Here is a 26,270-nt window from a genome sequence, read left to right as displayed (position 1 = left end):
CATATTCATTGTGGACCCACCAATGAGGTAACCCAAAACCAATCACTTGGTCCCATTTCAAAAGCATCCCGGTCCCACAATCAAAGACAAAGCCAAACACAGTGGGGTCCACTTTCCAACTGGTCGGTTTGTGTGTGAAATGAGAATGCTCACTGCATGAATAGCCTCGTCAATTATCGAATCTCAAGCCAGCCTAACAAGGACACGTGGCACAAACCCTGTACCCAGACAGAGTGACCGACGACTCACATTTTCGATGTGGGACTACATACCATTCCCACACTAGCGCTAGCTTATAAAAGTAGAGGACCCCTCTTACTGACTCTTGTGTGCCATACTTATCATTATCATTCTTAACCAACAACAGCTACAACAAAAGCTTACAAGATATTTTCTTTGCTCTCAAATCACAATTCCTGTAATTCCCATTTCCAAAAGACAATCCTTTAGGTCCAATATCGAAGTGTGATAATGGGTGCTCTTGATCATTTTTCTCATCTCTTTGATTGCTCTACTGGCCACTCCAAGCTCCACAAACGCAAGCAACTACAGGTATAACTATACTCTTAAATCTCTCAACCATTTCTTTTTATTTGTACATATATGAACTTCAATACTAGTGTTTGAGACGATCATCAAGCTTGGCTGAGTCTTTTCTTAGCTTTTTTCCAACTTAAAAAAGACACGAGATTTTGATTAATTTTGGATACTATATGTTGTGTACAGTGTCCTTTTTTACTTTTTGATCTAGAACAGTGTCCATCTTGTTCAAAAAATGGCAGTTAGAGTCGTGGAGTTGTTGATATACCCACGCACACCAAGCAAACTAGGCGATGTGGGACAAAGTCCACACAGGTTTTTTTCTGATAACACACAAACATACAACAACACGCCTACTCCAAAACTGCTAGCGGCAGTTAAGAGTCGCGGAGCTGTTGATAGTATATAGTACTGGTTTAAACTAGATAGTATATAGTACACAAACTTTGTTTTTTTTACATCTTTGATTTGCATCTGTATCCTTCTGTTTTGTTCTTGAAAAAGCTTCGAATATGGGTACCCTTTATGGCTTTTTCTCTAAAGTCTGAGCTGAGGTAGTGAGATGTCGTATTGTAATTAGAAAAGTCTTTAATTTGCTCAGCTGAGCTCTCACCGGAAAGCCAGTCTGTGTAGCGTGTAATTACTGGTCAAGGTGTCTTCTGGGAATATACCCATAATAGTCCAAAACAACTATGATGATCTTTTGAGAGTTAGGCCCACCTAATAGAGAATCTTTCCTTTTTTGTTTCACCTTTATTTTAAATTTTTTATTTTAAAAGGCTAATTTACTATGTTATTTATATTCTTTTAATTTATTTATAAATTATAATACAATCAATAGAAATTTTAGCCTTTTTCCATTATTAAATGAGGTTTATGTTATAAAGAGTGATGCTTAAAAACGCAATATTTTAAAAAATGCTAGATTTAAATAACAAAAGAATTAGTGGTAGATTGGCAAGTTGAAAATGTGCGTAAAATTATTTAAAAACTGAAAATATATGTATAAATTTTTATACCAAATAGTCTCTTAGGCTCTAGCAGTGTTTAAAGTATTGTTTTTGGTGAAAGATGGATTTTTGAGGCTATTATAAATTGTTGATAAATATATGAATTTTTTAAATATATTTTTCATCATTGAGTCGTACATTCATAATATAATACTATTGTCCAAATTTTTTTACTATGAATTTTAAAATTGAAGCGATAAATTTGTAATTGAAGTAATATCAATTTTCTATTGCATTTGTACACTAGAAATGAGCCCCAATTAAATTTTGCCACGTATGAACTGATCGATTAATTTTGGTTTTGTGATATGAACAGACGGTGGAGATCAAGGTAAAAATAGACTGTGAAGGATGCGAGAGGAGGGTAAAAAAGGCAGTGGAGGGAATGAAGGGTGTGACGCAAGTGGACGTAGAGCGAAAAGCCAACAAGCTAACAGTCGTCGGATACGTTGAACCAGCGAAGGTAGTGTCACGTGTTCAACATCGAACGGGCAAGAAAGCCGAGCTCTGGCCCTACGTGCCGTACGATGAAGTGGCCCACCCTTATGCTGCTGGGATTTATGACAGAAAAGCCCCTGCCGGGTACGTGCGAAACCCAGACCCGCAAGTCTCGCAGCTGGCACGTGCGAGCTCGCTTGAGGTGCGGTACACCACAGCATTTAGTGATGAGAACCCAACTTCTTGTTCCATCATGTGAAATTTGAATGAAAAGAAAAGATATAAATTGTGACCTTTATTAATGTTGAAGAAGAAGAAAAAGGGCTTTTTAATTAATGTTTTAGTTTACTTTGTTTGCTTTTTAGGACCCTAGATTTATAAATTTGTATTGGGATTTGTGTGAAGTTGTAATTTTTTATTTTTAAATTTTGGTGGGGTGTTAAGACTTTTGGACTTTTTAGATCTTGATTCAAAATGTATTCAAATGCTCCATTATGTTCTATTTTTGTTGTATATTTTTATGAATTGTGTTGGTATAATTCCAATTTTTTTTATTTTTTTTTATAGTGAAGTATATAGATCAATTTGACTAGTTTGTTGCAAGATCAATATTCAATTCTAACATCATGAACCACAATTATTATCAAAAGGAAATAATAAGTTAGTTTGTTGACATTCAAATGCTCCATTATGTTCTATTTTTGTTGTATATTTTTATGGATTGTGTTGGTATAATTCCATTTATTTTTTATTTTTTTATAGTGAAGTCTATAGATCAATTTGACAAGTTTGTTGAGAGATCAATATTCAATTCTAACATCATAAACCACAATTATTACCAAAAGGAAATTATAAGGTAGTTTGTTGAACATCAATATTCAATTCTAACATTAACCACACTTATCACCAAAAGGAAATCATTATAATTTATGGATCATAAACAATTTCAAAAAGAAAAAGTTGTGTTAGCTTGCTCAATTGCTAATACATCACTTTCTCAAAAAAAGAAAAGAAAAAAAAAGAGCTAATACATCACAACTAATCTTGTGTATTGCTCATGAGCTAATACGTAAGATTTTGGCATCCTTTCTATAGTTTTTGGTTCCTTTGTTAATATTTTGTTGATTGTATATTAAAAAAAAAGTTGTGAATATATATTTGAGATGCAAATAAAATTTTGTAGTTAAAAGTCAATATGTACCGCACTTATTACCCCAAAAAAAATCATTTTATAGATCTTTGTATAAACAATTTTAAAAAGAAAAAGTTATGTTACTAGATCTTGATCTAAATAGGGCTTGCTTTTTCTTTTTTTTTGAGTTATTTGTAGTAAACCTATTCATAGGCATGTGCTTTCACAAGCTAATCAACTTAGATCTCAAAGAATTTAATTCCATTATCTATGTAGTATCTATGACTAACATAAACTAGGACTTTCTTTTTTCATTAGTGTGAACTAGCATGTAACTCCATGCAAACGCATGGAAATATTTAAAATTAAACAAACTTTTTATTATAAAAATATAGATAATTAGTCAAATTATTTATAAAAAAAAACACATACATTCATGTATATGTATAGATACATTTAAAATTAAACACAATTTTTATCATAAAATATAGATAATTAGTCAAATTATTTTTTTAAGTAAATATAATTAGTCACATTAAAATTCTTACCTAAATTTAATACTACTTATGATCATTTTTTTTTCTAATTTTTAATAAGGTAGAACGTGTGATGATTTTTATTTTATTTATTTTTTGAAAAACATGTGATTTTTATTGAGTATATGTAATCGTAACGTGGTGATTTTTATTGAGTATATGTAATTGTTTTTTTAAGTAAATATAATTAGTCACATATTAAAATTCTTACCTAAATTTAATACTACTTATGATCATTTTTTCTAATTTTTAATAAGATAGAATGTGTGGTTATTTTTATTTTATTTATTTTTTGAAAAACATGTGGTGATTTTTATTGAGTATATGTAATTGTAACATATGGTGATTTTTATTGAGTATATGTAATTGTTTTTTTTTTTTTTTTTAAAGTTCATTAATATTAGATTCTTAGTATTTTGCATTCATTAACTCACTTAACACAAAAATTAAAAAACTTAAGTAGACACACGACACATGCTAAGTGGATAACTATAGTGTAGTCTCCACATAAATTTAGACGTGTGGGTTCCAGTTAGCTCAATTAGTAAAATCTCTAATGGTTGAATAAGAGATCTAGAGTTCAATTCCTACCTACACCAAAAACTGATTAGTGTCTTGGTCTAATAATAAAGAGTCATCATCAAGAGCAGAGGCCAAGTCACGCCATAGGTTGAAACTCTCTCTCAAAAAAAAAAAAAAAAAGACTTGCAAAATTGGATTATAATTTCAAATTATAATTCAATTTTCTCTAAGTTTTAGCTATAATATATTCAAATTATAATTGCAAAATTATATTCTAATTGAATTTCAATTTAAAATTTAATTAAATTTTCTCTCTACTTTATCTATTATTATATATATAGATTCCATGCCTCATTCCATAAAATTCTCAAAGTAGCTGTGTTCCATTTCTATCCATATATTTGTCTTCATTCACTAAGTTGGCCCCAACCATGAATGTGCAATTGGGTGTGATATGTCTTTCTCATTGTGGTATTGGATGGGGTTTTGGCGATATATGGTGGTGGAGATCATAATTGCTCTAGTGGTCCATGTTACTCAGCATACATAAATGAAGGTGGGGATTGCTAGTACCTAACCTGGGTAACATAATTGAAGCTTGAATAATCAAATCTCAATTATGGTCCACACGTTTATATATTCACATTGAGGATGGATGACAGGATGCTAATCTTGTGTCAACTAGCATGAATGACGCTTGACAGAACGGAAACGCCTGGTGGGAAAATTCCACGGTCCAATCATACTCAAACCAAAACAACCGCTGTCATGAAGATATTTGTGTGATTTAACAGAACATAGCATTTTTATTATTATTTATTTTATGAATAAAAAATGAGATATGTGAACTCATTTTATAAATAAGTAATATTAGGTTTGATGAAGCTAACACAGTGGACAGTGTACGTGGATTAAAACACCGCTTTTCGAATAATTAACTCCTATTAAATATCATGTAAAGCGATAAGAGAAGTTAACATAGCTAAGTTAAAAAAAAAAACTACAAATAATTTTCCCACCACAATTTAGTCTGTAAAGATAATCATATATCTCGGCAAAAAGTAATGATAATCATTTTTTTTTTCCTTTTTTGTTTATGTCAAATTAGTTTGATGTGGTTACGTGCACCAATCTCATCAACTTCATGATCGATATGAATATGGTCGGTACTCGATCCACATAATCTACCTAGTAGGACAAAGCCTAATATCTTGATACTGGCCCAATTCAACGGATTTGGATCCGGTGCACTTACTCTACTTCCTTTCACATCAATTTTTACCATTTTTAATTAACTTCTTTTAACTATTTTAATTCAAGGATGACATCGACTTGCTTGCCAAGAAACTGATCAACCTGCATTACTAGATTTGTGGTAATAATATGAGTTCATGACTACTATTCCTAATAACCTATCACAGAAATTCTTTCTCAAAAAAAAAAAAAAAAAAAAACTATTGACAGAAATTTTTAGGAAATGATCCTCAATAACGAGCCAAAAAGATTATAAGAAGAAGAAAGAATAACATATGTACAACAAATCATTGAAATCATCATACAATTATATTTTTCTCTAAAAGTATCCATCATCGAATAATTAGTAACCAGCAACACATCATATAGATATAATCACTCATTTTGCAAGTGTCCATTGTTCATGTCAACTGTCCAATTGACAAATTTATCATTAATCATTACCATTAAGATATGTAACAGAAAATCAAAGATATTATTTAACGAACATAAGTTGTGAGTTTTTCCATTGGATTGTATTTTCCATTCTAAATGGTTATGTAAAAAAAAAAAAAATTTATTTTGGGGAAAAGAAAAGTTCATCAGATATTGTGAAAAGAATATATATATATATATATATATATATATATATATATATATATATATATATATATATATATATTTAAGAATATGTTGTGTTAACGGGCACTTTACGGTGCTCATTAACAATAATTTTTTGTAGCTTTTTGCAGAGTCTTTTGTTACTTTTTACAATTTTTTATCTTTTTTGATAATTTTTTAGTAGTTTTTTTTTAAAAAAAAAATTTTGGCAACTCTTTTAATAACTTTTTATCTTTTTTATTAACACAATCCATTAAGGGAAATCTTAACATTTCCCTTTAAGAATTACTACTAAACTATGCCCTTAGCAAAACTTGTTACCAAAAGGGGTGAGAAAATTAAAAGGACAAAAAGGTGAAATGGATAAAGATGTTTGACATATTAATTAGTTTATGAGTTTTGAACAAAAGTAGTAGGCTAGCTAGTTCTTAACAATTGCCGCTGCTCGTTCCAGGAAATTGAAAAATCCATGTTAAAAGTTGAAAACCAACCGCCCAAATCTAGACCCCTAAAACTTTCTTTCTTTTTCAAAATGCATTTTAGGCTTTTCATATACTATATTAGTTTCAAGTTTCAACACTTTTACCCGAAAATGTTAAACAAATGAAACTTCTATTTCTTTGGTTACATCACGTAATCTTAGATTGGAAACCAAGTAACAACAACTTGGGTTTTTGACTTTTTCCCGTTTCCTTCTCGGAGATCCTTATGCATGACTTTTCTATGTACATCGTCATCATCATTGAGAAAGTACAGAGTTTAAATATAGTTGTATTCTTAAATCCCAGTTGGGCGGTGTGTATGTGTAGCTTTCTGAAAACATTTGACAAATTCAGATTGAAGGATAATCTTATTTATCATCTACTTGACACAAAACATTTGCAAATTTATCGGTTCTTATTTGTCGCATATTGTATTGTGTATGTATTGTTTGAAAAGAATAATCATAAGTTGACCCAAGGAAACTACGTAGCAATAAAAGAAGTCATAGTCAAACACAAAAAAAGGGTAGAAATTATGACAAAATTTTGCAAAGAAGTTAAATAACAGTTTGTGATACGCTAGACATGATCATACATCACATATTGATCTTTTTTTTTTTAATAAAAAATAAAAAGGGTAAAGGGGAATAATTTGTGAAAATTCTATACCAATGTAACTATAATAGCTCCTTTATTGTTGAAAAATCAATCCCCGAGGAACTAATGTGGTAAGAGAGCTGCAACCTGCAAGTGCTCATTCACGTGGATTGAGCCATAGCCTAACTTCAATTCTACTTGACGATTTGGTGATTCCTAGTAGTAAAAAGTAATAGTCTTCGAGTTAAAACCATCATACTGTTGTTTCTTAAAGTTTGAATTCATTATCTAATGATTCTAACCCATAAGTCATAACCACCCACCAAAACCTTAACCACAACAAAGTCATATTGATTATTTAAACTTGAAGGGAAAAAAAATGCTCTATTTCATAACATTTTTGCTTCCAAAAGAAAAATCAATACTTTTAACAACTAACGTGGGAACTAGTAAAATTAAATGGCTAGTACAAGAGTTGCAACTTGCGAGTGCTCATTCATGTGGATTGAGTCATAGTCTAACTTCAATTCTACCTGAAGATTTGGTGATTCCTAGTCGTACAAACGTAATAGTCTTTGAGTTAAAACCATCACACCACTTTTTCTTAAAATTGAATTCATTATCTAATGATTCTAACCCATAAGTCATAACCCCCCACCAAAACTTTAACCACAACAAAGTCATATTGATTATTTAAACTTCAAGGGAAAAAGAAATGCTCTATTTCATAACATTTTTGCTTCCAAAAGAAAAATCAATACTTTTAACAACTAAGATGGTAACTAGTAAAAGGGCTAGTAAGAGAGTTGCAATTTGCAAGTGCTCCTTCATGTGGGTTAAGCCATAGTCTAACCTCAATTCTACTTAAAGATCTAGTGGTTCCAACTTTCAAGGGCATGTTTGGTAAGAAATTTTTAATGTTGTTATTGTTTTGTGGAAATACTTGTGGGTGAAAAAATATATAAAAAGACGTGTAATATTGTTTAAACATTGAAAAATGTTGTTTAAATAACAGTACCAAACACTCCCCAAGTAGTGGAAAGTTATTAAAACTATCACCCAATGTGACACCTAACCCACAATTTGACACTAAAATCAATGTCATATTGATTATTTCATAACATTTTTTTTTTCCAAACAAAAAATCTAACAATATCGTTTGCAAACTAGTAAATTTCTCTCCTACATCAATTTATATGGGCCTAACACTTCCCAAGTAGTCGAAAGTAATTAAAACTATGACACCTAACCCACAATTTGACACTAAAATCAATGTCATATTGATTATTTCATACCATTTGTTTTTTTTTTTCCAAAAGGAAAATCTAACAACATCATTTGCAAAAAAAATTCTCACCTACATCATTTTATATGGGCCTAACACTTATATACCTAAACTATGAATTTCCATTTTGGGCTTTACCTAAACAATGTCAAATCCCTAAAAGCCCACTGGCCCAAAAAAAAGTTCATTCTTCCAAGTTCCAAGTCCCATTCTATTCCATATATAAATAAAACCCTCAAAACCCTCCCTTTCCCTAATTTCCCTCCATACCCATATATATATTTTTTCCTGGCGGGAAACCGATATCCAACTCTCACAGAAAAGAAATGGCGGAACAACAACGAGAAGACGAGCCGAGTCAGGGTCAATTGGAGGAAGAGTACACAGTGTGGAAGAAGAACTCGCCGTTCCTTTACGACTTGATCATATCCCACCCTATCGAATGGCCGTCTCTCACTGTCCAATGGGTCCCACAGCTGCCCACCCACACCTCGGATTCATCTTTCGCCGTTCAAAAACTCGTCTTTGGGACCCACACTTCCTCGGGCGTCCCTAATTTCCTCATGGTCGCCGATGCTCACCTTCCTAGCAAAGCTTCTGAAGCCAACATCAATGGCGATGCCGAAAACCCCATCACACCTAAGGTCCCTTTTTTTTTGTGTGGTTTTTATGCTTTTATGGAGAATTAATGTGTGGGTGTTTAGTATTTTTGTGAATTTTTTGTGGGTCTTTTTGTATTTTGTTAGTTTTAAGATTTTTTTTGTGGGTACCAAGTGGTTGTTAAAATGTCTAGCTGAATGTATTTATATCAACCGAGTCTTTGGTGGTTTCATGGGCAGCAAAATGACTTAATAGTATACCTTGAACTCTTATTTTCAAGAATTGTTTTGTGGGTACTTGAGATTTCAAGGTTTGATTGTTTTGTTTGAAATGTTTGTAGGTGGAGGTAACACAAAAGATACGTGTTGATGGAGAAGTGAATAGGGCACGGTGTATGCCACAGAACCCCGTAGTTGTGGGTGCAAAGACAAGTGGGTGTGATGTGTATGTATTTGATTGTAGCAAGCAATTGGAGAAGCAACAAGGGGGTGACTGTGAGCCTGATTTGAGGTTAAGGGGTCATGATATGGAAGGATATGGGTTGTCTTGGAGTCCCTGTAAGGAGGGATACCTTTTGAGTGGCTCGCATGACTGTAAGATATGTATGTGGGATGTGTCTGCTGCGGCTCAAGATAAGGTGCTTGATGCATTGCATGTTTATAAGGTAATTTTCCAAGTCAAATTTTACACATTGGTGGTTGATGTTGGTGTGTTAGTCATGCTGCTTTTGATACTTGTTTATGGGACTTGCGAATGTATCTCACAGGCTCATGAAATGTTGGTGGAAGATGTATCCTGGCATTCAAAGAATGAAAATTTGTTTGGGTCTGTGGGGGATGATTGTCATTTGATGATTTGGGACTTGCGCACAAACCAACCCCAACAATCTGTCAAAGCTCACGAGAGAGAGGTGACAATCTTGAAAGCATATTCATTTCTGTGACACTGGCTCTCCAATTGTTTATGTCTTACCTACCATGTGCTCTAAATTTTCTGTGATTTTTTTTTTTTCATAATAATAGGTGTGCTAGATGCATTTTATTTTCTTTTGTCCTCAGCCAAAAAAAAAAAAAAGTTTCTTTAATTGTGTTTATTGATGCAATTAATTATAAGGTCTTGGGAAAGTCTGCTGGTTAGTTTATGTATAACATATATACTAGCGAGTTCTGTTTCATAGTGTCAACCAACCTTTGTTACTGATGTTGAATTGAGATCTTTGTTACCCTCTGTCTCTGTCTCCATCTCCATCTCTTTGAAATGCAAACATTGTTGGCCTCTGATTTTCTGCAATTCTTGGTTCTAGTATGAATATTATGGAGATGATTCTTTTATGGTGATTCCAGGTGAACTATCTTTCTTTCAATCCTTACAATGAATGGATATTGGCTACAGCATCTTCAGATACCACCATTGGTCTCTTTGATACAAGGAAGCTAAGCGTGCCACTGCATGTTTTAAGCAGTCACACGTATGCTCTTCACCTATTGATTGATTTCATATATTGGTATCATGAGTGAATTATATGTGACTGACCTGCCCTTTGTTTGCCCCAACACCCCCCCCCCCCCACCCTTCCCCCTCTTCTTCTTTTTCTCTTGCAAAGCCAATTCCTTTGCCAATTTTTAATAACATTTATCCTCATATGTGTGCTTCTCTTAATGGCTGTAGTTGAAACTATCAACTATGCAATGTTTTCATCATGCCAGAATTCTTGCCAACTCCCCAAAATAGACAGACTAAAAAGTTCTTATAAATAATTTTTAACGAATAATGGGCTATTAAAATGAAGTGATGTTTGGCTTTTGGTGCACCTTTAGTCAGTATATTACTTTGAAATCAAATCTGTTGACAAAATTGAACTATTTTACATGTTCAAAGTATGTGTAGTATGTATATCAACAACTAATCTTTAATTGATTCTTGAAGCAGTGGTTCCATTTTTTGCATGGTAGTCAACAAGTTCTTGGTGCAACCCCTCATTTTCTTGTTCTCGTTAGAGCTAATAATATTGATATTCTTGATATTTCCTTGAATGCTGGGGGTCTATACTGTTAAGTTTAGACTTCCATGTGCCATTAAATTATAAAATTTTTTGACTCATTTTTGTCTAGCAATGGAATTAGGCTTATAGATTATCATCATCTCAAACTTTGTTTCTTGGGAGTGTTAAGTGCAAATTGATACTTTTGCTGCTTGGTCTATTGATTGATTACTAATATGGCACAAGAGAAACAAATTATACTTGCTTGACATCTTGGATGATACTCAAATGTGCTTATATGATTCTCTATTTTATGTTCGTACTGTAGTTTGACATTGTATTCTTTTATGTCAGAAATTTCTGTGGGTCTTGTCATATTGTTTTGAGATAAATTAGAGTATGAAGTATGGAATGGCAATATCTCACTCTGGATTTGTTTCTTACAGGGAGGAAGTCTTCCAGGTAGAATGGGACCCTAATCATGAAACTGTGCTGGCATCATCTGCTGACGATAGAAGGTTGATGGTTTGGGATCTTAACAGGTACTGCACATCAGGACTGGCTGCTAGGAATGTCCTCAGTTTTATTTCCTTCTTCTTCTTTTTTTAAAGTAAAAAAACATTTACAGCCATTATTTATTTTTTTACTTCTATTTATTTCTTTATGCAACATTTGGTTGATTGAGTGCAGGACATTAACACCTGCCACTTCAGATATGTCTCATAATTGGACTGACTTGGGAATCGAATATAGTTGACTTACCCAACCATACAGTTACCACTGTTATATTTTGCTCTAGACAAAATGATGGAAGGCGTATAATAGGAATACCAGATAAACCTATCAGCAATTATTCTCAGCAGAACCTCTTGCTGAACATGTGGTCGATGCATGCATTAATCACAATCATTTAAATACTTTGTCATGGAATTTACTTGCATATCATCTGTCTGGTTGATGTTTGACACTTCCCATACCACAATCTATGAATCTTGATTAGTATGCCTTAAATCATGCATAATGATAATTAAGAAGCAATTTTGGCATTTAAATATTAGCTTTTTCTAGCTATTATTAATCTTTTATTTCAATTTTGATGTGCTTTCATCTTATTACCAATTGCGAACTGAATTGTCCTCCAAACTGGTTTGGCCCACTATGTGGCTGTTCACAAAACCAACCTTGTATACTATTGGTCTGTGACTTGTTTAGATTCATTTAATTTCATGTGATTTAATACATGTGGAAGGTCTTTTGAATCGCTACACAATGTGTTGGAGTACTCCTCCAACTTGCTTTAGAGAAAACTTTGTCCATTTCCAAAACTTCATTGAAATTTTGGGAAGCTGTTTCTTGGTAGAAATTTTACAGAGAGGAATTAAAGTTATGGTGATCTCTTAATTTTGAAGTATATTGTACTGAGTTTAGATTCATATATTTGTTTGAGTTTCGCACACAATGAATCTTTTGCCTTGTCTAACTGTTACGTAATGCCTTCAGGATTGGAGATGAGCAATTAGAGGGAGATGCTGAAGATGGTCCTCCAGAGCTTCTATTTTCCCATGGGGGTCACAAGGCAAAGATATCAGATTTCTCATGGAATAAGTATCAACCATGGGTCATTGCGAGTGTAGGTGATGACAACACTGTTCAGGTCTGGCAAATGGCTGAGAGTATATATCGAGAAGACGATGATGACGTGCAAGATGCTGATGACTAATTATGGACGTGGTCCGTTGCTCTAAAGTCAATCTTTCACTTAGGTTTAGGTGGAATAGGCAATCTTTTACTTTCAGTTTCAGTTGTAGTTGTGAGATTCAGGTGGAAACCATATTCAACTTTTTGCTTGAAATGATCACCAAACTTGAAAATTCTGTAGATTCTGTAGTCCTTAATATATTGCCATGTGGTAACATTGTCAGTTTGGAACCATCTTAGGTGTTCTGGCTTTTTGGTCAGAACATCTTGGGGTTCCATACTGTAGTGATAATTCTGTATGTTCTTTTGATTTACATCCTCTTGTTATGGGTTTTTGCAGAGCCATAGTGCTCCCACTGGGATCACTTATGGTTTGTTTGTTTGTTTGTTTGTTTGTTTTTTTTTTTTTCCAGCCATTTTCAGTATATCCTTGTTAGAAAGACAATAATTATTTCATGCATATTGTACATATATTATCTCTTTTTCTTACCTTTGGGCTTCACACTTAACATAAGGGTTCTTAAGGTTCTAGTTTGTTATGAGCTTCCTCTCTGGGACACTCTACCATGCCAAGGTCCATTTGAAGTGGATCACATTAGCCATTACACTCTTTGTTAATGGTGTGCTTGGTTTATGGCATATCCTCCCCATGCTTAGTATTATCTAGCAGATCATTCTTCGTAATGTTCATGAGAAGTACGATCGACAAGGGATCCTTCATATTCATTAGTGAATGAAGATCATATTAACCTATGCTATCAATGGGTCGGTTCTCTAACCTTGTTATCTACTGTGCTATCGATGGATAGTGATTAAAAAAAACCTACGCTATCAATGGGTTGGTTCAGTATCTGAGTTTGATTTTGAAGCGGATAAAACATTGTGATAAAAAATAATATCCGATGATTTGAATTCCAATGCTCCTTCCTGCTTGCCCCAGATCGATCGGTTGTGCATCTTTGTAAACTCAACTTTCAAGGGATCATTATTTATTGGTTTGCCTAATTCACATAAAAGCATAATTTATCGAACACTTCTTAAAAAAATTTCCAGAAAGACGTTGCTTTTTTAAGGTAATTTTGAAAAGTATCATTTTATAAACTTATTTTGGAATGTGGACATCTTTTGTGGGACATCTCCCAAAGAAAAGATGAGACATCAATTCAATTTCTTCCATCCAATAAAAAAAAAAAAAGGGTAAACTATGTATTTGCTCCCTATCCTATACACCATATTTCAATTTGATCCCCAACCTTTTAATTGTGTCAATTTAGTCCCTAACCTTTTAGTACTGTGTCAATTTAGTCTCTATAGTTATCTTTTGGATGAAAATTAATGACGTGTCTACTGGCCAAATTAAAAAATTAGTTTCCGCTGATATGACAATAAACTAAAATTTTATTTTGGCCGTTTGTCATGTAAGCAATTTTCATCTAATATATAATGGCAATGACTAAATTGACATAACATTAAAAGGTTAGGGACCAAATTGACACAATTAAAAAGTTAAGGACCAAATTGAAATATTGTGTAAAGGTTAGGGACTAAATATGTAGTTTACCAAAAAAAAAAAAAATCAATTTCGCATGATTTTAGAAATAAATCATGGAATTTTATATTTTTACAAATAATAATTTTTTTTTTTTTTGAGAATGTTTACAAATAATAATCTTAACCTGTGAAAATTTAGCCTTTTTAACTAAAAAAATTAATTTCTATTATCTGTATATATTAAAAAGATTCAGAAAGTTACTTATTGCTTTTTTTTTTCCTGTAAAAAATACCCCTATATTAATTAACCAACAATTTAAAAATGGGGTTAAAATAGTAATTTGGCAAAAAAAAAAAAGTTAGTTATTGTTTTTTTATTGTCAAAAATACCCTTACCTAAAACTTAAAAATAGGGTTAAAATAGTAAATTGACAAAAATAATAAATTCTTACATTTACGTTGAATTGCTTTTCTGCTTCTAATAAACTCTTACTTTTATCTATACTATTATTTAAGGGGATTCCCCTGTTTGGATTCCACATTTTTTAGTTCAAAAATACCTCTACACCCCTACGTTTAAGTAGAGACAAAACTAAAGGACAATCCGGTAAAACTGCAATTCTAACTCCCAATAAAACATTGCCTAAAAAACATGACCACTCTCCTGTTAAGTTTTAAATTACTTTATCTACTTTTAAATTACTTTTTCAAAATAAAAATGATATATATTAGTTTTTATTTATTAATTATTTATTTTGTTTTTTTATGTGATATGTGGCAGTTTTTTTAATTTTATTTTTAAATTTTTAAGGAAACCGTGGGTGGATTTTTTTAAAGAAGGTGGGTAGTTTTATTTTTTTACAAAACTTGGGATAGACGTTTTTTAATAGAAAACCGTAGGGTAGTTTTTTTTAGAAGGTGGGATGGTTTTTTTTAGGAGAAAGTGGAGATTGTGGACAATTTTTATTTTTTCACTATTTTGTTATTAGTTTTTGTTGATTTACAGTTTTAACCTTATTTTTTATTTTTTAGGAATAAGAATAAGTTAATTAAATTAGGAGTATTTTTGTAAGTTGAAAACATAATAACTAACTTTTTGAATCCTCTCAATATATAGAGAAGATAAAATAAAATAAAAAACACAGTTTTTTTTTTCTACAAAATAGGACCACTAACAAAAAAAAAAGCGTCATCGCACGCGCGGCGCGTGTGATGAGGCTAATGTTGATTTAAATTCCTACATCTACTCACTAACTTCCTATAAAATAGGATCACTCTTTTGTTAGTTTTAAAACTCTTCCAATCTACAAAACTCACCCCACGTTTTCATCACACCCTTACATTTTTTTTTTTTAGTGATTGGAAAAAGTAGAAATTCTAAATTATACAATTCTAAATTATAATAAATGTATATTATTAATTTTTATCCAAAAAATAGAAGAGTCTCACGCGCGTGCTCAGAGGCTAGTAGTATATTATTTGGTTTCCTATTCTAATTATTAAATTCTGATAAAAACTTATTCACAATTTTAGAGTAAGTATAACCGTTTTTGGCGTGATAGTCAATCCATAAATATAAGTACTTGTAAGCTGTGAGAAATAATGACCGAAATTCAAGTATTTAGGAAAAAACTTGACATACATATTATTATCCATATTATTTAGGGGTAAAATCATTCCTTAAAGCAGGTATATATTATTATTTATGGGTAAAATGACTAAAATAATTCCGTATGACCAAATCAATCTCCAGGCTTCCGTATGGATTTTCATTTATAGGATAATTACAAAAGCATTTGAAAAATAAAAAAATTACCACAACAAAAAGAGATAAACTCTAGTTATCTGCTGTGCGACTTTTATCTTCCAATAGCTGCAACAAATGGTGTTTTACTAGGACTCATATTCTTTTGACACTTCTACCCAACAACAACAAATAGTGTTATACTAGGACTCATATCCTATATATATACATATCGGGAAAGGCCAGTCCTAAATATGTTTTTATCTCTCTAGCTCAGATAAAATTTTCCATTGGTGTAGTTTCTGGAGATGGAGATGGAGAAGAAAGGTGTTTGGGCAGATGAAGGAGAACGTTATAGGATCGCATTCAGCGTGCTTGTTAGCGCAGAATCTGCAGGCTTATCTTATGATGGACCAGGTCACCCCATAGGGTGGTTTGTCATCAACGTCCCAGATACAGACTGTCTTCCTCTCTATCCTTCTTCTTATCTGTCAAAGTTGAAGATGAGAAAAAAGGGAAACGAAGCAAAGGAAAAGAAAAAAGTTTTGAGCAGAGACCAGCCTCTGAAACCAATTTCGGTAAGCATTTGTTACATCTACCACCATAATGCAGCAATAGGGTCACATTTGTATTCTCTTGGTGGAAAAGAAGATGTTTGTTCTGATTCTTCCGAAGATAGCATCGTAGCTTGGAGACTAGACCTTAACTCTCCTAGTGATGGTTGGAAACCCGGTCCTAACATGAATGTTTCTAGATGGGATCCTCAAACTCTCGTTTTGGATGGCAAGTTGTATGCTTTAGGATCTCTTCTTACTGATTCTCCACCATCTGAATGCGGGTGGATGGAGGTTTTTGATCCCAACATAGCGAGAATCCTTGCCTAATCCTCCATCTCCTCCTCCATCTTGTCATCAAATTCGTCAGGATGATTTTACTTGCGCGGTTCTTGAATCCAAGAAGGAGATTCTTTTGGCTAAACACTTTGTTAACGATGATGATAACCTTTACTTTGCTACATTATATGCTTTCAATGTCGTGACTTGATGTTGGACAACACTTATGCCCCTAAAGCGCAAATTGTATGGTCGCTTTCCTCGTTCTGACGATAGAAGAGCTGTAGCAATTGGTACTACTCTCTATTGGGGTGCTTTCTCTCAAGACTCGCATGAATTATATCTTTTCTATGTCCAAGCGTATGATCTAGACAAGGATGTGTGGCTCTATGGACGACTCAACACTCGCCCACTTTTTGGGAAGCATGAAGGTCCCCGAATTTTTGACCGTTCACCTCGTTTGCTCCATTTACGTGATCACATTTTCTGCCTTGTCTTGCACGCCTACTCCTCTTCTCCCACTTGTCACCTTTATTGTCTCATAGTTAACATTGAACCAATATCATCACCAATATTATCTGAAGACGATGACGAAGACGATGATGATCACCTCTACAAGTTGAGTATTTCCATTATCTCCGTCCAAAAGTATCCCCTGAATGAAGTTTCATTCCTCTGTGATAACGTGCTGCTTCCATAGGAGTGGCTCTGGACCTGGTAAGTGTGTTAGCGGCGGATGGAAGTGGCTTCTTCTCTGCAGATGTGATGTTTACCTTAGGTGCTCACATGTTTTGATTTTTTTTGTTTGTAAAATTTAGATTTTCATTCAAGTATATGTCTTGAATTGATTTTTTGGAAATTTGATATGATGTATGGGATTTTATTGTTAAGGTTGAGCACTATATTTGGTTATTATGATTCATTATGATTGTGAAATTGGACAACCCCTCACGGTGCAGCAGCCTATGCATCCTGAATTTTTTCGTAATCGTGGCTATTTGTATATTTAGAAGTTAAAACGTGCTCATTTGAGATTGTCTTTCTCTGCTTGATGAGAATGCATGTGACCAAGGTGCAGGATTCGAATGGGGGATAAAATTATTTCAGTTCTTATTTTGGGGATTTTATGGGGTACAGGAATCAACATTATTTGGGGTGGATATAGAATCTGGGCATGATCCTCTGAACGAGTTTGGCTGTCTGCGTTTTCAAGAAGAAAGTAAATAGCTATATAGTAAGTTTTTCTTTGCATATCAATTGACAACCATTTTTTTCTTTCTTTCATTTTGCATAGTTACTGGGCTTGCCAGATTTTAGAGATAGAGGAAGGTAATTTCCAGTCGCCAATGTCTGTGTCTGATAAGTATGTGTATGTGTGTGTATAGTTTATATTCAGTGACTGTGACACTACTGAATTCTGATAGCTTTATACAAGGTATTCTGCGAATTATTTGGGTGATTACTTACGACAATGGAGTGGGTTTTTGGTAGTGATTTATCTAAAATTAAAGATGTCCATTCTTTCTTTCTCTTAATCTTTTGAGTAGAATTATTTACAGAATAACAATAATATATACCTGCAGGAGTTAATCATAAAAATCCTTAAATATGCAAATAAATAAATGGTTTTTATAAATTTAGAGGTTTTTTGCAGCACAAAATCATGAAGTTGTGCAAATTGTCTATCTTAGCAGATGTTGATGCTGCTGACATTTCTAAGAACACTTACTGGCCAGCCCTAGATAAAAAAAATCATTAATATTTGTTTGTTAATACTTCATATGAGTGTATGACCTTTTGGTTTAGCAATGCAATTTAAAAATTCTTGCAGCTGGTTTTTTGTGGCAGAGTAATGAGAAAATTATTTGAGATGATTCATAGAGGCATATGCGTATAAATATTTTCTTTTTAGTGCCCTCTGTTCATATAACACTAGTAATATATATGACTGGTGGTTCTCTTGGGGTTAAAATCAAAATTTTTGAGTGCAGTGCAGCCGCAGGGCTAAATAGAGTTTAATAGCAGAACCCCAACATTTGAAGCCTGGTTTAAGCAGTTTTTTTTTTTGATACATGATAGAAATTATACTTTAGTCAAATCTAAGTGTATACGTATGTGATACTTTCTCTTGGAGACTTGAATTCCTGCTCTTGCTCCTCACACCCCACAAACACTTATATTGGTGAAGTGACCACCGCACCAAGGGTGAGCAGTGATAGTTTAAGCAGTTAAAGTTAAGGTTTTTTTTTAATTAATTTGTATCTGTAACCATCTTGAAATGAATTGCTGGTTTTGGATGCCTTTGGGTTCACTTATGTTATCTGACGATTTTTACCTTATCAACTTGAAACCAGTTGACTGTCATTATAATTATTCATCTGAGAAATGTCACTACATATGATGTATAAATATGTACATATGTATATGTACGTGTATATATATACATGTAGGAATGTAAGCGTACATATGTTACTTGCATTTGGGCCAAATGTGTTGAACCTACCTATTGTGAGATTAATCTCACTCTGTGTTTCTCATACCATTGTTTCTAAATTTTGTTTTGAAGGAGGGTAGTATCTTAACTCTTATTTTGAGTTCACTATGTTATTTGCTTTGATATCTCTGAGTAAAAGATATTATCTTATTTGCTTTGATATCTCTTATGTTATTTGCTTTAATATCTCTGAGTAAAAGATATTATTGATTTTTGTTTTTGAAAAATGAACTAGGCTAGGCTAATGAAATTAATCCTGGTGGTTTGTATATTTTTTTGTATGTAGGAAATAAGAATGAGGATTTACCAATGCCGTTTTTGTTCTGCTTCTTTACTATAATTGCACTCAAGATTTTTACAGCAGAGCAGATTTGATGTGTATCCTACTTTTCTCCACAGACTATTCCCCATATGCATCTTTCTGATTCACGAACTATGTTGCTACTAATGAAGTGGAATCATAAACATTCTCTTTAATTTAATTTTCTTGCATATCATCTCTGTCTAATTTGATGCTTGACACTTCCCTTATCATAATCTATGAATCATGATTAGTATACATCCAACCATGCATAATGATAATTTAGAAGCAAGTTTGGCATTTCATTATTAGATTTTTTTTAGCAAATATTAATTGTTTCTTTCATTATTGAGTCGCTTTTGTATTAATATCAAACACAGACAGAATTTTCCTCTAAACTGGTTTGACCCACTATGAGGCTGTTAACAAGACCTCCACGTATGCCATTGGTCTAGTGACCTGTTTAGATTCATTAATAATTCATGCGATTTCAGACAAGTGGATAGTCTTATGAATCTCTACATAAAGGGTTGGAGAACTCTTGCTTTGGAGAAAATTTTGTCCATTTCCAAAACTTAAAAAATGAAATTTTGGGAAGCTATTTCTTGATAGGTATTTTACAGAAAAGCATTAAAGTTATGGTGTCCTCTTATTTTTGAAGTATGAGTTTAGATTTATATATTTGTTAGACTTTTGCACACAATGAATGTTTTGCCTTGTCTAATTGTTGCGTAATGCCTTTTAGGATTGGAGATGAACAGTTACGAGGGAGATGCTGATGATGGTCCTCCAGAGCTTCTATTTTCCCATGGGCTCACAAGGCAAAAATATCAGATTTCTCGTGGAACAAAAATCAGCCATGGGTCATTGCAAGTGTAGGTGATGACAAGACTGTTCAGGTCTGGCACATGGCTGAGAGTATATATTGAGAAGACGATGATGACATGCAAGCTGCTGATGGCTAACCGTGGATGTGGTCCATTGCTCTAAAGTCAATCTTTCACCTTGAGGTTTAGGTGGAATAGGCAATCTTTCACCTTAAGTTATGACGTTTAGGTGGAAACCATATTCAACTTTTTGCTTGAAATAATCACCAGACTTGAAAATCTTGTAGATTCTGGGGTCCTAATATATAAATTGTCATGTGGTAACATTGTTAGTTTGGAACCATCTTGGATGTTGTGTCTTTTTGGTCAGAACATCTTGGGTTTCCAAACTATAATGACAACTCTAAATGTTCTTTTGATTTACAACCCAATGATATATCTTGGAACATAAAAACGGTATGGTCGCAATTTGTAGCTAAGCCCAAAAGAAGAAAGGGAGTAAGCCCAAAGAGTTCAATACAATGAAGTTTTAAAGAGAGAAGAAGGAAACCAGATTCTAATGAGTTGAGACAATAATCATAGTGGATTAGGATGACAATAGAATAAAGATGAACTGATTTTATTTAAGGAAAATCGTCCTCAAACACAATTCGAGGAGGTTGATTCTTGTCTTTATTTCCTTTTGGGACTGATTACAAAAATCATTCTTGATTTTATAGTGTTTTTCTCTTTTTTTCGATCCCTCTCCCTCAGGCTCCTCCCCCTCTTTTATACTATCTTCCTTCTTTTATCTCTACCCTCCATGTGTAGATTAGATTGTTGGTGTTGATCCTTATTCCATCAGCACCTTCCTAAAGTCTTTGGGAGTAGCTGTAAGATATCACTTCCTCATTAATGCGGCCAGAGAGTTAGCTATAAAGCATTTAATGCGGTAGTGACAGCTTTCTCTGAGATATTTCATAGCTCTCCTTTGTCCTGTGCTCTCATGATGTATATCTTTATTAGTAGAATCTCCGGAACATTGTTTCTGGATGGCAAATCGTACTTTCAGACTCTGCTTAGCTTCGCCAAGGAAGCATCCCTCCTTGGACCATCATAACCAGACCCCTTCCTTTATTCATCAATGTCGACCTCCATAGCAATGTTTACCTATCCTTGGAAAACTAGACGTCCTCGGACCGGGCCCTAGGCCCAATATATACTATGGGTCTATCATCCTTACAATAGCCCCTCGAAATCCTCCTCTTTAGCTTCTCAGGAGAAAAAAGGGGGGATTTCGATATTACCTTAAATACCCCGCTCTTATCATATATCATTTCTGTTTGCATAGGTACCTTTTTAACTGCCTAACGCACGCTTCTAACGCTTTGGCATCCGAGACGCTCCTTCATTAAATTTCTACGGCTCCATGTTCCTCACGTTCTACGGTGTGATGCGGATCCAATGGCTGGGGATTTTTTGGAACTCGGCCGAGAATTTTCCCGCCTGCTACTCTCTTTTATATATATACCATTCTGAAATTTCACACACTTCACTTTTGCATCTTCTGACTCAAGAGCTAGTTCGAGGAGCTTTTATTTGTTTCTGTAAGTAGTTTCTAACAATTTTTCTCTCCTTCTTTTTCTAATCCCTTTTGTCATTCTCTATAGTTAAACCCCATTCTTTTCCTCGGCCCTCATAACTTCACATCGGCCATCTAATTCCCTTAATTCTTTGGTATAAATGGGGAGATTCGTTTACCTAGTGGACACCCCTGAGGGCATAGAAGACTTTAAAAGCCGATACCAAATTCCCTCCTGAGTTTCCCTTAGATATTGTAAATAAGGGGACTAGCACGACATGAGGCAGGAGGGAGAAGTGGTAATCCCTATGATTGCCTTTATAGAGGGAGGTATGAGAATCCCGATGGGTAGAGTCACTAGGGATTACCTGATAGCTCACTGTCTCTCCCCTACCTAATGCACTCCAAACATGTTTAGGATTCTAAGTAGTGTAGATGCCCTCAACGAGAAGATGGGCTTGAACCTCACACACCACGACGTCAACTGGATTTACAATCTCCACCTCTTGAAAGGGCAGGGGTATTATTTAAAGACTAGGGTTCCTGAGGTTAGGTTAATCTCATGCCTCCCTGATTCTAACAAAGGCATGAAAAAATATTTCCTAATCATCTTAGGGGAGTGGCACGATGGCCTCCAATGCCCGACGAGAGATGAGATAGCAAGTGGGGTTCTTAGGTCTAGGTTAATTATTCTGATGTCACCCCCTTTCTCTTTAATACTTTTTGCATTTGCTTCTTCTTACTTGTGTGTACAATTTGAACTTCTCTTTGAATCATGTCTTTTTCTTTTCTTTTCTTTTTTCCTGATAATTTCTTTTTTAATGGCTTCGCGGATAAGCACGCTACGATTCCTAACCTAAATCTTGTCAACCAAGAAGACTTAGACAAGATACTTAAGGTCAAAGTCTTCGTTCACAGCGACGGTCAACTGAGGGCAGCCCACCTCGTCCTTAGCTACAAACCCTTCACCTCAAACTTTCAATCACCGAAGAACGTGATCAAAGTGAAAGACCCTCACTTGCCTCTGATAAGTGTTGCTTTTCTAGGCTGTCTCACCACTGGTCCCATCCCAGAAGGCGTATTTGAAGTGACATTGCCAGCCTAATACATAGCCAGGGAAGCCACCTCTTCCCAGCCCATTATCAAAGAAGAAGAAGAAGTAGTCAACGTCTCGGATTCCGAAGACGATTTTGAAGTTTTCAACCTATTATCGCCTTTAGAGATCCCGACCGGTGATCTTAGTCTCCTTTCCTCAGCCCAAGTAAGTTGCTTACAAGAGGATCATACCATCTCATAAGCGATGCCAATCCAACGCAAGACTAGACAGAGTCTCTGGGACCTAATGGAATCCCAGGTAGGAGGCCAAGAGCCGAATAGGGTTGTCCAGCCTAAACTTCCTTCACTTCCATCCACCTAAGCCCAACGTCCTGACCCTACTGATCACAAAAGGAAAAGGGATCAGCCTAAGGGTAAAGAGGTGGTGGAGGGGGTAAAAAGCCACGCCTCCAAAGAGGCCGAGCCCTAAAAAGGAGCTCAACAGGCCTAGATAATACAAACAACAATGGAGAAGAGGGCTGAGGCTCAAGTAGTTGCTTCGGCATGGTCCCCGACCTTGGTGTTGGATGGAGCTGCCTTGATTGCTGACACCTCTATTAGAGATTTCTAGCAAGGTAAAGCTGGTTATATGGCTGACGCAGTGGAGCAGGCTTTACTACTATCGACGGACATGTCCAACTTGACGATAATGAGGAAGCATGAGGTCTTCCTTAGCTTAAAGAGAGATCTTGCCCTGGTAAGACTACTACCTAACTCTCTTTCCCTTTTTTATTTTCTTTTATTTTTTACTTACTACATCTCATTTATTATTTATATATATATTTTTTGTACTTAACCTTTTTGACCTGGGTGTGTCTCACCTTTTTCTTTTTATTTCTTAAAAAAGGCTGTCCAAGCTGCTCACAAAGTTGAGGAGATAGTCATCAGCTCTCATAGGACAATGAAGGAGGAGGAAGCCAGGTGCATTGCTGCCGTGAAGGCCTTTGAAGTAGCAGAGAAAATTCTGCAAGAACTCAACGCCAAATTAACCGACCTTATAGCGGCCAAAGAACAAATAAAGGCCCTAACAAATAGTCTGAAGGAGGCTGAGAAGGCCAAAAAGAAGGCCGGGAAGGCCAAGGACCAAGTCGAGCAAGATGGGTACGAAGTAGGGGTGGCAGAGATCGAGGACGCCCTTAGGGTTGAGGTCTCGGAGGTATGTAGACATTACTGCCTCCAGGTGTGGAATGAGGCCCTCAACCAGGCTGGGGTTGAGGCCTCCTTTGCTTTCAGGAAAGCAAAGAATGTTTACTACCCTCTTGCCATTTAGGCTTTTAGCTCATCTGTCCCTAAAGCTGATGCTGTCTCCAAGGAAGCAGATGCTGGTAAGGACAGCCCATCCAAGGTCCTCCTTTCCTTTGGCAGTCTGTCCAAGGAAGCTAAAAAGCTTGAGGTTGCCGGAAAAGCAACTGACACGACCAAGGAGGTGGCCTGTGACATTGGTCAGCCTTTGGTTGCCCCTAAGGACCCCACCGAGGAGAAAGAGGCCTCCCAGACTATGGAGCTCGTCCTTGCAACCTTACCTATGCCAGCCAAGGACGACCTGAAGGTTAAAAGCCCCGCCTCTTCTACAATAGCTTCTGACTAGCCTCCCAAGACCTTGGCTAAAGACAATCTTGTAATTAAACTTAAGACTAGCCTCCCAAGACCTTGGCTAAAGACAATCTTGTAATTAAACTTAAGTAATTCTTAGATTACTAGTTTTGTTGTCTTTCTTCTTCTTCGTCTTCTTTTTCTTCTTCTTCTTATTCTTTCTTCCTTTTTATTTATTTATTTATTTATTTTTAAGACCTTCATCTTTTGTAATCATTTTGCCTTTCTTAAGGTTTGATTTAACGAAATTTAAAGAGTTTTATTATAGACGGTCTGTGCAAACTTTTAGATTGCTTACACTATGCTTTACACTTAATTGGTCTAAGAATAAAGGGTAACATCATCTGACTTAACATCATCTAGTGAAAATAACAACATTATCCCCTTGCCTTAAATAGTTTATCACATGATAAATGAAGCTTTCCAAGCTCGCATTTTCCTTTTGTTAAAAACAAGTGACGTTTGACTTAAAAGAAGTACTTTCCACACCTAGTCAATAAGCAAGCACAAGATAATTTGATTATGTTATCCAGGTAAATTATAACACAGTTGCTATATCCCCTACCACCATCAACAGGTCGGGTAGGACCATCCAAGCTCATAACTTTGACAAAATAGATTATTAACTGTAAAAACATACCTTAGATATAGCCCATTAAAGGGACCCCCTACACCATTCAGAGTTCCATGTATCTTACCCTTTAACAGCAGATTTAAGCAATTGCAAAAGACTCCCACCTCATGACATGATCATGGATACACTCACAAATGTTTTAAATGATGTTCATGTGTGGCATAGTTAGATTAATTTCTCATAAGTGATCGGGTTATCCATCACAGCTGGGCTAATGGCTAACCTCTTCAAGGCATATGGTTTAAGAAACCAGACATGGCCGAGATTCCATTTAGCACTGAGAGTAATAATAAGAAGTATAAATTTACCTAAGGTATGTGGTTCGAGGAGCCAAGCATAACCAAGGTTCTGTTTAACACACAACTAAGGAACAGTTCAAATTAAAGAATCGAAATCAATCAAAAGAACAAAACTTGGTCTAAGTCCACATCCACCATCAGAATTTTACAACTAATCATCGATGCAAGTATATATCAATTCACACTTTGAATATTCACCGTTGGAACTATGTTCCTATCTCTCCTTAGTTGCAGTTAATTAGAAAGCAAGCGATCTAATTAACCCTAACTACTAAACAACCCAAGACAAGCGTTAAAGGTTTAATTTAGTAGCAGCTTTAAGAACTAGAGAGATCGATGAAGCAAAACAACATAAACACAAGCAGTTGCATTTAATTTAGTCGAGCGTTCTTCCTAAGATTTAATAATTTTTGACGCAGTAAATCATTAAATCTTGGTTGCTTCACAAATTAGAGGGATCAAACAATTACAGATTTGATATCTAACCTAGCAGTAGATTGCAACGAATAATAAACTAGTAGGCCTCCTAGTAATTAAATGAGACAATCATGAAAATAGGCACGGATGAACATCTGATATTCAAAGCATAAAATTGAATAGTAAAAACAAATTAGATCTCACAGTTTTATTGATTCTGAGGCTTTTGTTTCCTCCAACCAAGTATGAAGTTTAGCCAAGTCGGGCCATGATGAAAACTCGAAGGAGATGTCAAAGAAGAGGGGA

The 26,270-nt window shown here is 34.7% G+C and overlaps 2 protein-coding genes across 2 annotated transcripts; both read left to right on the top strand.

The window, feature by feature from the left end:
* Window positions 1-291: 291 nt before the first annotated feature.
* LOC142642748 (heavy metal-associated isoprenylated plant protein 26-like) lies at window positions 292-2,527 on the top strand. Its single transcript, XM_075817165.1, has 2 exons — window positions 292-552; window positions 1,867-2,527. Exons 1-2 carry the CDS (start codon window positions 472-474, stop codon window positions 2,245-2,247), a joined length of 462 nt encoding a protein of 153 aa, XP_075673280.1. The 5' UTR covers window positions 292-471; the 3' UTR covers window positions 2,248-2,527.
* A 6,121-nt stretch (window positions 2,528-8,648) lies between these two features.
* LOC142644773 (WD-40 repeat-containing protein MSI3-like) lies at window positions 8,649-12,989 on the top strand. The gene is made up of 6 exons (XM_075819347.1): window positions 8,649-9,040; window positions 9,337-9,660; window positions 9,763-9,906; window positions 10,340-10,464; window positions 11,424-11,519; window positions 12,478-12,989. Exons 1-6 carry the CDS (start codon window positions 8,723-8,725, stop codon window positions 12,695-12,697), a joined length of 1,227 nt encoding a protein of 408 aa, XP_075675462.1. The 5' UTR covers window positions 8,649-8,722; the 3' UTR covers window positions 12,698-12,989.
* The last annotated feature ends 13,281 nt before the right edge of the window (window positions 12,990-26,270 follow it).

Source organism: Castanea sativa, chromosome 7 (genome assembly GCF_040712315.1).
Source record: "Castanea sativa cultivar Marrone di Chiusa Pesio chromosome 7, ASM4071231v1".
Lineage (NCBI taxonomy): Eukaryota > Viridiplantae > Streptophyta > Magnoliopsida > Fagales > Fagaceae > Castanea > Castanea sativa.
Note: the sequence above shows the minus strand (reverse complement) of the source record. Positions and strands in the feature narration are given on the sequence as shown.

What these genes read in the sequence shown, in the direction of transcription:
- LOC142642748 (XM_075817165.1), top strand. Translation starts at nt 472, where the DNA reads ATGGGTGCTCTTGATCATTTTTCTCATCTCTTTGATTGCTCTACTGGC. An exon ending in ACAAACGCAAGCAACTACAG is followed by an intron (nt 553 to 1,866) that starts GTATAACTATAC and finishes TGATATGAACAG; the next exon opens with ACGGTGGAGATCAAGGTAAA.
- LOC142644773 (XM_075819347.1), top strand. Translation starts at nt 8,723, where the DNA reads ATGGCGGAACAACAACGAGAAGACGAGCCGAGTCAGGGTCAATTGGAG. An exon ending in ATGCATTGCATGTTTATAAG is followed by an intron (nt 9,661 to 9,762) that starts GTAATTTTCCAA and finishes TGTATCTCACAG; the next exon opens with GCTCATGAAATGTTGGTGGA. An exon ending in ATGGTTTGGGATCTTAACAG is followed by an intron (nt 11,520 to 12,477) that starts GTACTGCACATC and finishes TAATGCCTTCAG; the next exon opens with GATTGGAGATGAGCAATTAG.